The sequence below is a fragment of the Periplaneta americana genome, chromosome 1 (genome assembly GCF_040183065.1).
Source record: "Periplaneta americana isolate PAMFEO1 chromosome 1, P.americana_PAMFEO1_priV1, whole genome shotgun sequence".
Classification (NCBI taxonomy): domain Eukaryota; kingdom Metazoa; phylum Arthropoda; class Insecta; order Blattodea; family Blattidae; genus Periplaneta; species Periplaneta americana.
The window spans coordinates 84655820-84669250 of record NC_091117.1 but is presented as its reverse complement, the minus strand read 5'-3'; the positions used below and the strand labels follow the sequence as shown (position 1 = coordinate 84669250).

The 13431-nt window shown below is 35.8% G+C and overlaps 1 protein-coding gene across 4 annotated transcripts in view; it reads right to left on the bottom strand.

The window, feature by feature from the left end:
* Window positions 1–1978: 1978 nt before the first annotated feature.
* The window catches only part of LOC138697675 (aldo-keto reductase family 1 member B1-like), a 28234-nt gene continuing 16781 nt past the window's right edge, over window positions 1979–13431 (bottom strand). For 2 of the 4 annotated variants that reach the window (XM_069823130.1, XM_069823139.1), the window contains 3 exons: window positions 10692–10904; window positions 7967–8115; window positions 1979–2196 (listed from right to left, as the gene is read on the bottom strand). In XM_069823130.1, the coding sequence (XP_069679231.1) occupies window positions 2154–2196; window positions 7967–8115; window positions 10692–10904 (405 nt within the window). In that variant the 3' untranslated portion in view covers window positions 1979–2153. Of the gene's footprint in view, window positions 2197–7966; window positions 8116–9571; window positions 9663–10691; window positions 10905–13431 lie in introns of all 4 variants that reach the window. The other 2 variants (XM_069823148.1, XM_069823157.1) reach the window with 2 other exon arrangements.

Here is a 13431-nt window from a genome sequence, read left to right as displayed (position 1 = left end):
AGCTAGTCGATTATATGTCGTGCAATTCTGTAACTCGCACGCACAACGTGCTAATGATATTTGATATCAGTCTCAACTTGTTGATATCTCATTTTTACCTTTAGCTGTATTTCTTTACTAAAACCTTCAATGTTTATTTGTAACAGAAAAGGTCATGCGTAAGAAAGTGTAAAAGAATACAAGATTTACCTCTCTTCTTAATAAAAAAATTCTCTTTTTATTCGTAACTAAAGGGAATTATCTGGGAATTATATTGTTTTTCACTTAAAACGAGCCGCCACTTACTGCAGACCCTGCAGACGCGATCGAACTTGTATCTTGAAAGAACCCACACAGACAGTACAGTTAGTATTTAGTACAAAGTCCGTTCTACCTGCATTGAGATTCTGTTGACACTTGAGAGCACAAGTTGCCCACCCATGGGCATACACAGCTGGCTTCATACGGGTGAAAAAATTATTCCTATGACCGCTTTTGTTAACATTATGATTGTGCTAGTCGTAGCAACATAAAATAAATCGATTTTTTTTTTACTAATGTCGGATAATTAACTGCTTATCTTTCACCCTTTATGTAGACAATTTACCGTTAGAGTCGTTGCCCAGGATGCACCATTGTAGGCTGGTCTATGTTACGCTCACGTTGAGATGAGCTGGGGATAGAGATTTGCTGGGATGTGACAGGGGAACTGGAGCTCCCGGAGAAAATCCCTGTGTTACCTGGACCACGGGCTTGCCCAACAGAAGTTCTAAATCGAGGTTACGCTGGGGATCGCACTTGGGACTACAGGATTATAAATTCAGCGCTCTAGCCACTAGACCACAGTGGCGGCTAGTATTAAACACTTTGAACTCAGCAAAGAAACTCAAGCTCCACATAAAAATTTTTAGGCGTCATGGTAACCTGGCCCCCGGGGTTTGTTTGCCCCTGACTATAAACATTTTCTATTGTAATCGTTCAATAAATATCTCACTGCAATTATTTATTTTCCCCTTATTTAAGTTTACTCTGTCTCAAAGCAGTTGCTGTCAATTTACCCTAAGTGCCAGATCAAAGAGGCAACAACTCAAAACATGTTAGAAAAAACAAACTTGCAGGTAAAATTCTGGGATCATTGTAATTAGTCCAAATTCTGTTAATGATATTTTATACGTATGTAGACTGTCATAAGTTTCAAATTAGATTGATGTTAATTGGGGTTTTCACAGCAACATGAAACTTTACAACGCAATTATCTCAAAACTTCAAATTTTGAGTTGTTTTCTTTTTGAACTGGCCCGTCGATATATAGGGGCCTAGGCTACTTGTGCAATAATACATTACATCGAGTGATTCACTTGTCCCTTACTGTTAAGTTTTAGACAACCTTGAACTTTATTATATCATGCCCACGAAATTGCGGTACCTGTTTCTAGGAGATTTCAACGGAATGAGATGTGAAATTTTTATACCTCCAGAGTGGATAATTCCTCAATTAAAATTAAAGGGCTCTTCCTTATATTTAGTTACCAAGTAAAGTTAGTACCAGCTGATATTAGACACTTATTTCCTTGTTTTGAAATGCTGATGAAGTAAGTATTATGATCGTTTTATAATATACATATGCCCGAAGTGCTGGCCTTGTTTCGCAGTATTTTACGACACCGCTGCCTTAATATCAAAGAGGATATATTGAATATTCCAGGGTACCCGTATTACAACAAGACAATTAAGTAACATACATAGTCTAAGACCTCAACTCACAAACCATTATTAGCTACACGCCTTATTCACCTCATCTATTGTGACAGCACATTACTACATTTTTAATTTAAAATACAGTATGATTATGAGTACTGTTTTTACTGAACTGATTTTATGGAATTGAGTTGATGTGCGGGATTCCATAACTTCGTATAAATAAAGGCAGGTGAGTCACCAGGCATATGCAGAAACGTAATAAAGTGTAGCAGAAGGTAAAAATAACATGAAACTACCATTTGTGTGTCTTACATGCGATTTACTAGAATAATACAACATATGCATTCAAGTTATGTACATTTATACTCGTAGTTTACACTCAAAATTGTTCCAAATCTGCATCACATTCAACTCTGTGCAAAACGTAGTAGTTAGAGATTTTGTCTTCAAGTTTAATAGAAACTCCTCTATCATCAGAATTCAAGATAAAAGGGGTAATTTTTAGAACCCATAAATCTGAAAAAGAATAAAAAAATATTAATACTTGTAAAAATCAATCATCTCGAATATTTTTCTTAACATTTCTACACTTACACTGTACTATGGACTAGTGCTTCAATTTTATCAATTCAAATTCAAATTTATTCATAATTTACATTTGATTAGATACCCGAAATGAGCATATGCTTGTGCTCGGGTACAGTCCAGTAGAGTCTACATAAATTTTTAAATTTTACAGACATCAATAATAATGTTGATGATAAACATAATAGTAACAGTAATAATAATAATAATAATAATAATAATAACAATAATAGTAATAATAGAATAACAGTGACGGAGATAATTAATTAATTGATAATAATAGTAACATAAAAATATTAACAATAATAAAATAATAACTAAGATTGATAAAATAAAATATAAAACCACATTAGCGAGAGTTAACATATCTTATATAAGCATATAACCAGAAAAAAAAATATCGAACTCGAAATCAACAAAAAAGTTCGTTGTATCGCAGACGATAGCAACCGCTATTGATAGGAGGAGGGAGCCGAAGGTCTACATCCAAACATTCTCTTCAAATCTTCTAATATACAATCATAGGAAGTTAATGCTGAAAAACGAAAGTGTTTAACAGTCAAACTGTTCATTATTACCAGTATAAATACAATAATAATACTGAAATATATTAATCAAGTTTCAGTTTGGTGCAAGAGGTATCATGAAAATAAATCAGTTTACTAACTTAAATAGAAATACCTATTGTTGGAGAAATGTTGAAAGTAGGACGTTAACACTGAAGGGATAGCAGAACAAATAGTAGTAGTAGTAAGTAGTAGCAGCAGCAGCAGTAGCAGTAGTAGTAGTAGTAGTAGTAGTAGTAGTAGTAGTAGTAGTAGTAGTAGTAGAGGAATTGACCACCCTACCCCATTATCTCCTGACCTAGTTGCCTCATAAGTGGTGCCTTGTTGGTATCACTTGTGAGGTTCAGACCTGTCTTCGGACAGTTGTCTGAACAAGAAATAATAATAATAATAATAATAATAATAATAATATAATAATAATAATAAGAGGTGCTTTTAATATTGTAACCATCATAATTGTCGTTATTAGATTGCAATCGTCGACATATCATCTTCGTCCTCGCCACCACCACCACCACCACCACCACCACTTCACTAAGTTAGTAGTTTGGTATGTTCTTTCACCCGAAAGATTATAAAATAAGACTGTAATAAAGTTCACTTTCAGATGAGAAGCGGGTTCATTAACAACCAATGAGATGCAAATAGACTACTTGGGGAGCTTTATCACTTTGTATTTTCTATGCACTTTCTCTGTTCTTTGTGTTCATAATTTTACTATTCATCTTATGAAATAATTCAAACGAAATGTTATAACCTAGCTACTGTGTCATTTACAATATCATGTCTTCATTCCATCAAATAAATATGATAACATGCAAACTCTTGTTTCGACCGTGTCCAAGGGCTTGTTGAAGTCAAACAGTTCTCATTGAAAAGACTTATGGTGGGTTGCAAGAACGCATTTATTCCTTCGTTAGGCGCTAATGGACCAGTAAGTTCGAAAGGCGCGTTGCAAGAAACATCTTTAGTGTTATTGATCCCTTAAAGGATTCACTAACTTATAGATCTGATTTCTCTCCTATAATAATATACAGAGTGTTTAAAAAATACGGGCATAATTTCAGGTATGTATTTCCCACATGTAGACAATCAAAATAGTTCATTACAACATGTGTCCGGAAATGCTTTATTTCCGAGTTATGGCCTTCACAACATTGAAATTCACCGGAACGTTTTTCTTTCCGCAAGTCGTTGCCGTCAAAGGAGACATTAAGAGGGCACTCTGACAGTTCATTCCAAGGCGAAGGTTAGAGTCAGTGTTGTGTAGGCGTTAGACTGTGCGACATGTATTCAAATCAAGAGCTGGCAGAGATATACTTCATGTACGGTAAGGCGGACGGCAATGCTGCGCTGGCTCGTCGTTTGTACCAGGAGAGGTACCCACAGCGACAATGTCCAGATCGGAAGACATTTGTACGTCTCCATTACCGTCTGTGCGAGTATGGAAAATTTAACTCTCCTGGTATGGGCAGGGGACGACCAAGATCTACAACTCCAGAAGTACAGGAGGGGATTCTGGAGGCTGTGAACATGACTCCTTCTATCAGCACACGAAGGGTAGCGTTGCAAGTCAATGTTCCTCATACGACTGTCTGGAGACTGTTGAAAGAGTATCAATTGCATCCTTATCATTTGCAACGTGTACAGGCCCTGTCACCAGCAGATTACCCTGCACGAGTTAGGTTCTGTCAGTGGTTCTTGCAGCAGTGTGAACTTTCCTGCCTTAGTATTATTTACAGATGAAGCACAGTTCACACGAGATGGCATAACACATTTCCACAATCAGCATGTATGGGCGTATGAAAACCAACCCACGTGCAACTGTTCCATCTCATCACCAGGTGCGGTGCTCCCTCAACATGTGGGCGGTATCATTGGTGATCGATTAGTTGGACCCCATGTACTTGTAAACAGACTTACGGGGCAGGCGTACACAAACTTCCTGGTAAACACCATACCTCATGTTTTAGAAGACACTCCACTGATCAATCGTCAACACATTCACTTCTTGCATGATGGCGCTCCTGCACACTTCAGTCGTACGGCTCGCCGGTACTTGGATCGAAGGATGGATAGGTAGAGGTGGCCCAATTGCTTGGCCTCCAGGCTCATCTGATCTGAACCCTCTCGATTTCTACTTGTGGGGCCATTTAAAATCATTGGTTTATTCGTCTTCGGTGCCTGATTTGGAATCCCTTCGGAATCGAATTGTGGCATGTTCTGAGGACATACGCAATACTCCTGGAGTTTGGGATCGTGTTCGCAGGTCAATGAGACATCGATGTGAGGTCTGTATTCAAGCAGGAGGTGGACATTTTGAACATCTTATGTAATGACAACGACCTGCGGAAAGAAAAACGTTCCGGTGAATTTCAGTGTTGTGAAGGCCATAACTCGGAAATGAAGCATTTCCGGACACATGTTATATTGAACTATTTTGATTGTCTACATGTGGGAAATACATACCTGAAATTATGCCCCGTATTTTTAAACACCCTGTATAGTTCTCCGTTAGACAGCCATCTTACGTACATTTTGTGTATTGGTGAATAGTTTAATATATTTTAACTCATCATAATGTTACCTGTGCGAGGTTCAGGCATGCGATATTTTGTATAATAGACCTGTATACACGATACTACAATAATACTGCATATCGATGGCTAAAAAGTGATACCTCGTATCTGTTCATTTGCAGATAAATAAAACAAATTCGACATTATTTTCTTAAAATAGACAAACGTCTTATATATGTTTCTGCTTTGCAAGATCTTCTATTCGAAAACAAAATATTATGTCCAATTTTGTTAACACAATAATAATGTAGTTAATCTAAATAATAATAATAATAATAATAATAATAATAATAATAATAATAATAATAATAATAATAATGTAGTTAAACTAAATTACCATTTTTGTAGATAGAGGCATCTCTTCATAGCTATCGATATACGATAATTTGATTACTTATTTATTTACTCTTTTATTTATTCATTAATTCTTCGAATAGCGAAGTTATTATTTATTTCTTTATTACAGACTGTAGTTCATCGTCTGACGACAAGGTTATATGCTCTGTAGCCTGTATTTTTATTTTCTACAAAATTAATGCACTCGTGCGCTATTTATAATAAAAAATAGGCATATATCTTTTTCATTGAAACTTTTGTTCCTGATTTCTTTCTGGTTCGCATTAGTCTATATTTATTGAAAATTTTGACAACAATAAAAACAATGCCTCTCATCAGTCCAGCAGCCGATGTTCACTTTTTATTCATTCATGTCCTATTGCGTCACTTGTGAAATCCAAAGGTGCTTGGTTAACGATCCAATAACTAGTGGCCCGTTAAATCCCTCTTCTGCAGTCCGACAATCCACTAACTTTAAAGATCCACTAACTAACAGAGGAATACATTATTTATAGGTCTGTTTTCTTGCAACTCGGCATAAGTAGACATAACAGGATTGCATATTCATGCAATCAATATGGCACTAGTATGATCCTCGAAAGATCTCTTACGGATGAGAGAAAGGAGACGAACGCCAAATTTCTGTGTTTGTTTGTGTGTATTTGCGTGTGTTCGTTTTTTTGTGTGTATTTCAATATGTTTGCTTGTATTTGTTTGTGTGTATTTGTGTTTTTGCTTATTTGCGTACGTGTTTATGTGTTTGTTTATTTGTATATTTATGAATGCTTATTTGTATTTCTGTATTTGTTTTCTGTGTGTATGCTTGTTTGTGTGTGTTTATGTTTGTTTGTGTGTGTATGTTTATGTGTTCTTGTTTGTACTTGTTTATTTATTTATATTTGTGTATTTGTATGTGTTTATTTCTCTGTTTATGTGTACTTCTTTGTATTTATTTATTTGTGTTGGTTTTGTATTATTGTATATGTTTATTTGTTTGTGTTCGCGTGTGTGTGTGTGTGCGTGTGTTTTGTGTGTGTGTGTGTGTATCCATACTCCATAGCTACCCAAGATCCTGTTTTATAAAATACAATAACCTGATGTATTGTACAGAGTGTCTCTAAATTAGACCGACAAAATTAGGGAGCAGATAGATAACCTTCATGGAAGCATATTTTGTTAAGGACTGCGAAGCTTCATTTCATTGCAAGAAGACGGGAACGGATAATCAATCTTCTCAGTCCAAGAGGGGTGTGTTATTATTACTATCTCTCGGTTTGTTTACGTCCGGATCCCAGTATCATTTGGTATCGATTACAGCACGTTTGTTTACTTCCATTGGTACGACCTCTTGTTATCCGTGTTATTCGTCTACGTAGTTTAGTACTTGTACTGCACTCATTCTTTTGTAATGTTCAGTACAGTTTAATGCGTCGTTGGTTTCGTTTTTCAGTACGTATTTTTTCTTTGTTTGGATTAACACATAGAATCATGTGACACAGAATCGCTTGTTATTTGCTTATACCTACTTACTTTATTCCGACCTGTAATTCCTTCTTGCCCTGAAACGAAGCGTCGCAGCCCATGGATTTCTTAACAAAATATGCTTCCACGAAGGTTATCTATCTACTCCATAATTTTTTCGGTCTAATTAAGAAACACCCTTACAGTAGAGGCCTTGGTTCAATAAGCCACGTCTGTGGCTATATTGCTAGAGCGCTGGCCTACCGTCCGGGGTTCGATCCCCGGCCATGTCGTGATTGAATTTGTGGTGGACAAGGCAGACGTTTCAGACTGTTTTTCTCGGGGTACTCCCTTTTTCTTCTGTCATTCCACCAACACTCTCCTCTCCTCCCTCATTTCATTTATAATCTGCAATAGTAAACATGGGCTGGGGTGAATTCTTGGGAGTAGTACGGGTTGATTTAGGAAGGGCTTGGGGCTCCGGGCGCCTGGGGCTTTTCAGACTACTCGTCCGCGAAGCGAGACTTGGCTCTATAAGTGGCTGTGGCAGGATGGCCCACCTGTCGGTCTTGGACATATAAAGGCGCGCCATGGGCCAAACCGGACCTATGTGTGCTGACCTGTCCCAGGTCCAGCCCTTGTAAAGCCAGGTCTTTGTTCAGTGACATCTGTTACGTATTTTCCACTCAGTTATGACTTGTCTTTGTAGACTTTACGCCTAAGTATTGCTGTAAGACAAGAATCATTATTTGTACGTACTGTGGACATATAAATATCCTAATGTTCACGTCCAATGCGTCTATAGAAGTAACCTCATCAGAACTCAGTTCGAAGTCAAATACATCTGTATTTTGTTGGAGACGATCTTTATTTGACGTCTTCGGGATTGGTGCAACTTCATGTTGAATCTGAAAGTAAAAACAATATTCGTTGACTAGTTTGTTGGACGTTTCGTTGTCAGCATTCACTTATTCACCCGCTCACACACGAATTAATTCATTTATCCAGTCTGCCTTTTAGTCACTAACATTCGATTCCCGGAGTACCCCCGATTTGTAACTTGTGTTGTGCAAGCCGTGGTTCAGGTAACAGAGGAGTTTTTTTTCCGGGAGCTCCGGTTCCACCGTGTCATCCCAACAAATCTCCATAATCATCACATCGCGGTGTTAGCGTAGACCAGCCCCCTAAGGAGCACCCAGGGCAACGACTCTGTAAATTGGTCTACATAACTGGCTTAATGTGAGTGCATGACGAACAGTCAAATACCCGCCATTAGTTAAAAAATCCTGTGATCATATCGCGTGTGTAGATCTTGAGATATACCGTATATCAGTCGATCATCGACTATTGACTGTTGTTGAGTTGGTGTTTCCATTGTTGTGTGTTAGATGGTTTGTGTTCGCGTAGGCGTAATTGATTGAATTTTGTTTCAAGGTTTGTGATTAATTTGGTGACTAAGGCGGTATGTAAATTTCCAATTTGGCATTTGCCATTGTGACAGGAAAACAGTGAAAAATCCCAATCAGAATGGCCGGCCACGGGGTTCAATCCAGAGATCTCTCGAATGAGAGTCTCAGACGTTACCGTCTCAGACACATCACTCGGTAAAAAAGAGCACATTTTTATATAATTCAGTAAAATGCAGTTGGTTATAGAAATTTCAGCAACTAACTTGCAGGTATATTATTTAAGGGATTGTAATAAGCCTAATTGTAACTCCTCCTCACCTGCTTCTCGACACACGACTACCACATATATACAGATGGATCACGACACAAAAGTAATCAACTGGAAGAACAAGTAGGCTGCGCATTTGTTGCCTACCACAGTGATAATGAAATATTTTGCACCAAAATAAAACTGTCTCCTTATTGCACAGTTTTTCAGGCAGAACTTCTAGCGATTAATGAAGCTATGAAATGGTGCATTAAGAACGAAAACTCAGCGCGCATATTTAGTGATTCCCAAGCTGCCCTTCACTGCATCGCTGACAAGTACAACCGTCACCCATTAGCGATAGAGGCAAGGGAATTACTTGAAAAGTACGTACAGCACATATGCCTCACTTGGGTCCGCGGACACAATGGTGTAAGAGGAAATGAAAAAGCTGATGAGCTAGCGAAAGGTGCAGCATCCGGCAACGAAACTCCGACATACAGTTTACAACCGATATCATATATCAAGAAACAAATACGACAACAGACTCATCAAAACTGGAATACTAGATGGACGACATGCACAACCGGATCACTAACAAGAGACACCTACTTCCCAACAATCCACGACCGACTCAAAAGCCATCACTTCAAACCTACTTTCGTAACAACGCAGTTTATTTCTGGACATGGGAAATTTGGTACTTACTTCGACAGATTCAATATTCCAGCAGACATCGACTCTACATGCTCCTGCCGCGAAGACCTTCACAGTGTGAAACACCTTCTATTTGACTGTCCTATTTTTTAAGCAAAGAGATTTCAAATAAAGACACATCTTCTGGACTGCGACACCGAATACAGGACTCCACTATGTGAGTGAAGCAATCAAAAAACCTTGTTGCTACAGACAATTTATAGGCTTGTTAAACTTCATCTTTAAAAGACTTTAGATACATATTTCACCATTACCTGTGTGAAATAAGTAGTATAGATAAGTAGTTTACCCATAACAAAAACTAACACCCTAGCATACCGCTTGATGAATTAGGGTTCTTTTCCGCGGATATTTAATAATAATAATAATAATAATAATAATAATAATAATAATAATAATAATAAGCCTAATTGTATTAATTTGTAATAAAAACATTTAACTAACAAAAAATAATATGAGTAATTTCCCTTGAAATTATCCAAGTCTGCTTCACAGAGAGCTTTACCTGAAAGCCAGATTTGTATAATATATACGTCACTATAGGTACTTTAACAGAAAACCACAATTCAAGTCACACATAGTTTGTGTGCTCTCAAAGTTGGGTTTCTGCCGCCTTGAGTTGTGTAGATATAAAGGGAAAAATTGGGACGGTGTCGTGTGTAGTTCCTGGGTAGCTCAGTCGGTAGAGCATTCGTGCGCTAAGTGAAGAGTCCCGGGATCGATACCCGGCCCTGAAACAATTTTTCCCTTGAAATTATTTAAGTCTGCTTACAGGAAGCTTTACCTGAAAGCCAGATTTGCATAAAAATAATATACTTACAAAACAGATCAATCATGCATCAAGCGGAGTATTAAGATTCTAGTTTTTGGTCTTTATGTCTTTATACTATAGAACTAATTAAGCGAAAGTAAATATTCCTGTGCCTTGATGATTTGCGAAACAACTTTGGAAAAGTTACAAACTCTCATCAACACACGATAAAAATTACTGTAACAGTACTACCGAGTTTAAAAATGGAAAGCGGTCAAAATGACCTCTCGGCAGTTCTAGTATTAAATATGTTTACTATGCCATAGATTCACTTAAGTTTAAACGTATTTACTTACTTACCAGGTACCGTAAAATGACTTGTGGCACAGTCTTGCCGTGTTTGGAAGCAACTTCTTGTAGCTTCGGATCTTCAAACAACAGAGGTGCATCTTGTCTGACATATAACACCTTACTACCGGGCCTTCCAAATGGAGCATAAGCCATTATAGCAATTTCCCTTTCCTTGCAAAAGTTGATCAGTTTGCTCTGATTAAAGTACGGATGGCATTCAACCTGAAGTGAAAAATAGATATATCCAAATAAATATATGAGCAAATAAATGAATGCATGATTTACAGTACTTTTTCCTTGTAAAGAAAAAAAATTTATTTTCAAATATGCAGTGACATTAAAAAACTCTGGAGTTTCAGAATTAAACACATATTCGATCTTCAGAGCTGTACTATTCGATATAAGTAAGAATTACCTAGTCTGTTGGATATTTCTTGCTAGGCAAGTACACATACGCAATTAGTTGGAGTATTGGTATCTATTAATATCTGCACAATATGAGAGATTGTGAATCTCAACCGACGGTTGAAAGTTTCAAATTCTTTTTCACTATCCGATCGAAAATTAACTTCTATTCTGCTCCTTTAATCATAGTATAAGCCTATAGCATCTTCGGACGTGTTCGTAATGCCATTTTCTTAATTTAATGAACTAGGGCCATTTTCATAGACATTCTTAGCGCTGGCTTCCGGTGGATGATCAGTGAACTAACGTTTTTCGTATTCATGAACCAGTGTTAGCGATATGATATGATATGATATGATATGATATGATATGATATGATATGATATGATATGATATGATATGATATGATATGATATGATATGATATGATATGATATGATATGATATGATATGATATGATATGATATGATATGATATGATATGATATGATATGATATGATATGATATGATATGATATGATATGATATGATATGATATGATATGATATGATATGATATGATATGATATGATATGATATGATATGAATCCTGTACAAGTAACCAGTCGATAGCCGAGGCTAGTTTAGCACGCTCGTAGCGCGGGTTAGCGAAATGTCTATGAATAGCACCCCTAGAGTTTAGGTTGAGAACTTTTTTCAATGAAACTAAATAATTAATTTAAAATTATCATTCTATTCAATATCGAGACAAATTCATGGACTTAATAGGGCCTAATAATGTGCATATTAAAATAACAGTTGTTACTAATCTGCCTGATAATTTCCATGTAAATACAGGCGTATAATAAGGAGATTAATTTTCACCGGTATTATTCAACTAATACTTACTTACTTACTTACTGACTTTTAAGGAACCCGGAGGTTCATTGCCGCCCTCACATAAGCCCGCCATTGGTCCCTATCCTGAGCAAGATTAATCCGATCTCTATCATCATATCTCACCTCCCTCAAATATTATTCAACTAATAATAGAAAAAATAATTCTGTCAATCGAAACCTTTTAATACTGCAGTAAAATTAAGAAACGAAATTAATGTATTAGCTTATTTGGTTATTTAGTGTTATTGTAAGAGATTTAAGATAACATCTGAGTTTGCACTACGCAACTGACAAGACAAAATGATCTAGTATTGTCTCAAAATCCACCTTCACACAACACCTAGGTATTAACACAGATACATTTGAAAGAGTAGATGATTCCAAAAACTTATTCGATTAATTGTATAAAATAAGAAATTGGTATTGTTATAATTCAAAATATAACTTGATGTTTGTATGATTTATTAATCACTTTGAAAAGTAAATCAATTTAAATAAGAAAAAAAAAACGCATATACAGGCTTGAAGGTGTTAGTGACAGTTCATAAGGGACGAACCCTTAGATAGTATCAGTGGAAAAATTTTCTACGATTTCTTTGTTTGCTCTTGGATTTTCCAGAATTACTTTACATGATAATTTCTTAGTCATTATCTTTTAATCACATTTAGAAATACATGTTTTATAAATTTCTTTACAATAGAGTTATCAATTTTAACACATAATTTACATAAGTTTCTATGACATTTACAGTTTAAGAAATAGACCTTTTAGTCATTGTGACTGAAATTTCCCAAGATATGGCACTTTTAACAATCGAACATACTGAATTAGTTGCTATATTTACGTCATTAGCTTGATACACACAATTCCAATCATAATTATAAAAACTAATGGCAAGATTCAAGTAATTACCTTGTGTATAATTTTGAAAATAACTTTGTTGGCTATGATTAGAGTAAGGTAGTTTAACTTCGAGATTTATTAAGAGGAGTGGCCAGTTCGACATCACTTTCAAACACATTTTTGTAAAAACTAAGTCTAGTAGGTTCCTGTTATTAACGGTAAAGTTAATTTGTTGCACGCTGATATAACTCAGGGATGAAAATAACACTTATGATATGATTTTGGCATAGTAATATATACCATTAGAACAACATTAAGATGTGCAATTCATTCCAGGAGCGTTTAAGTCGTCAAGGATTAATGTTCTATTATTGTAGTAATAATAACAATAATAATAATAATAATAATAATAATGGTAATAATAACAATGATAATGAGAATAATAATGTCAATGGTAACGATAATAATAACAATGATAATTGTGATAATAATGATAATGAATAAACATAATAATAATGATATTGGTAATAATAATAATAATAATAATACTAATGATATGAGAGGCCTGATTATGATGATGATGATCATAATAATAATAATAATAATAATAATAATATATATATT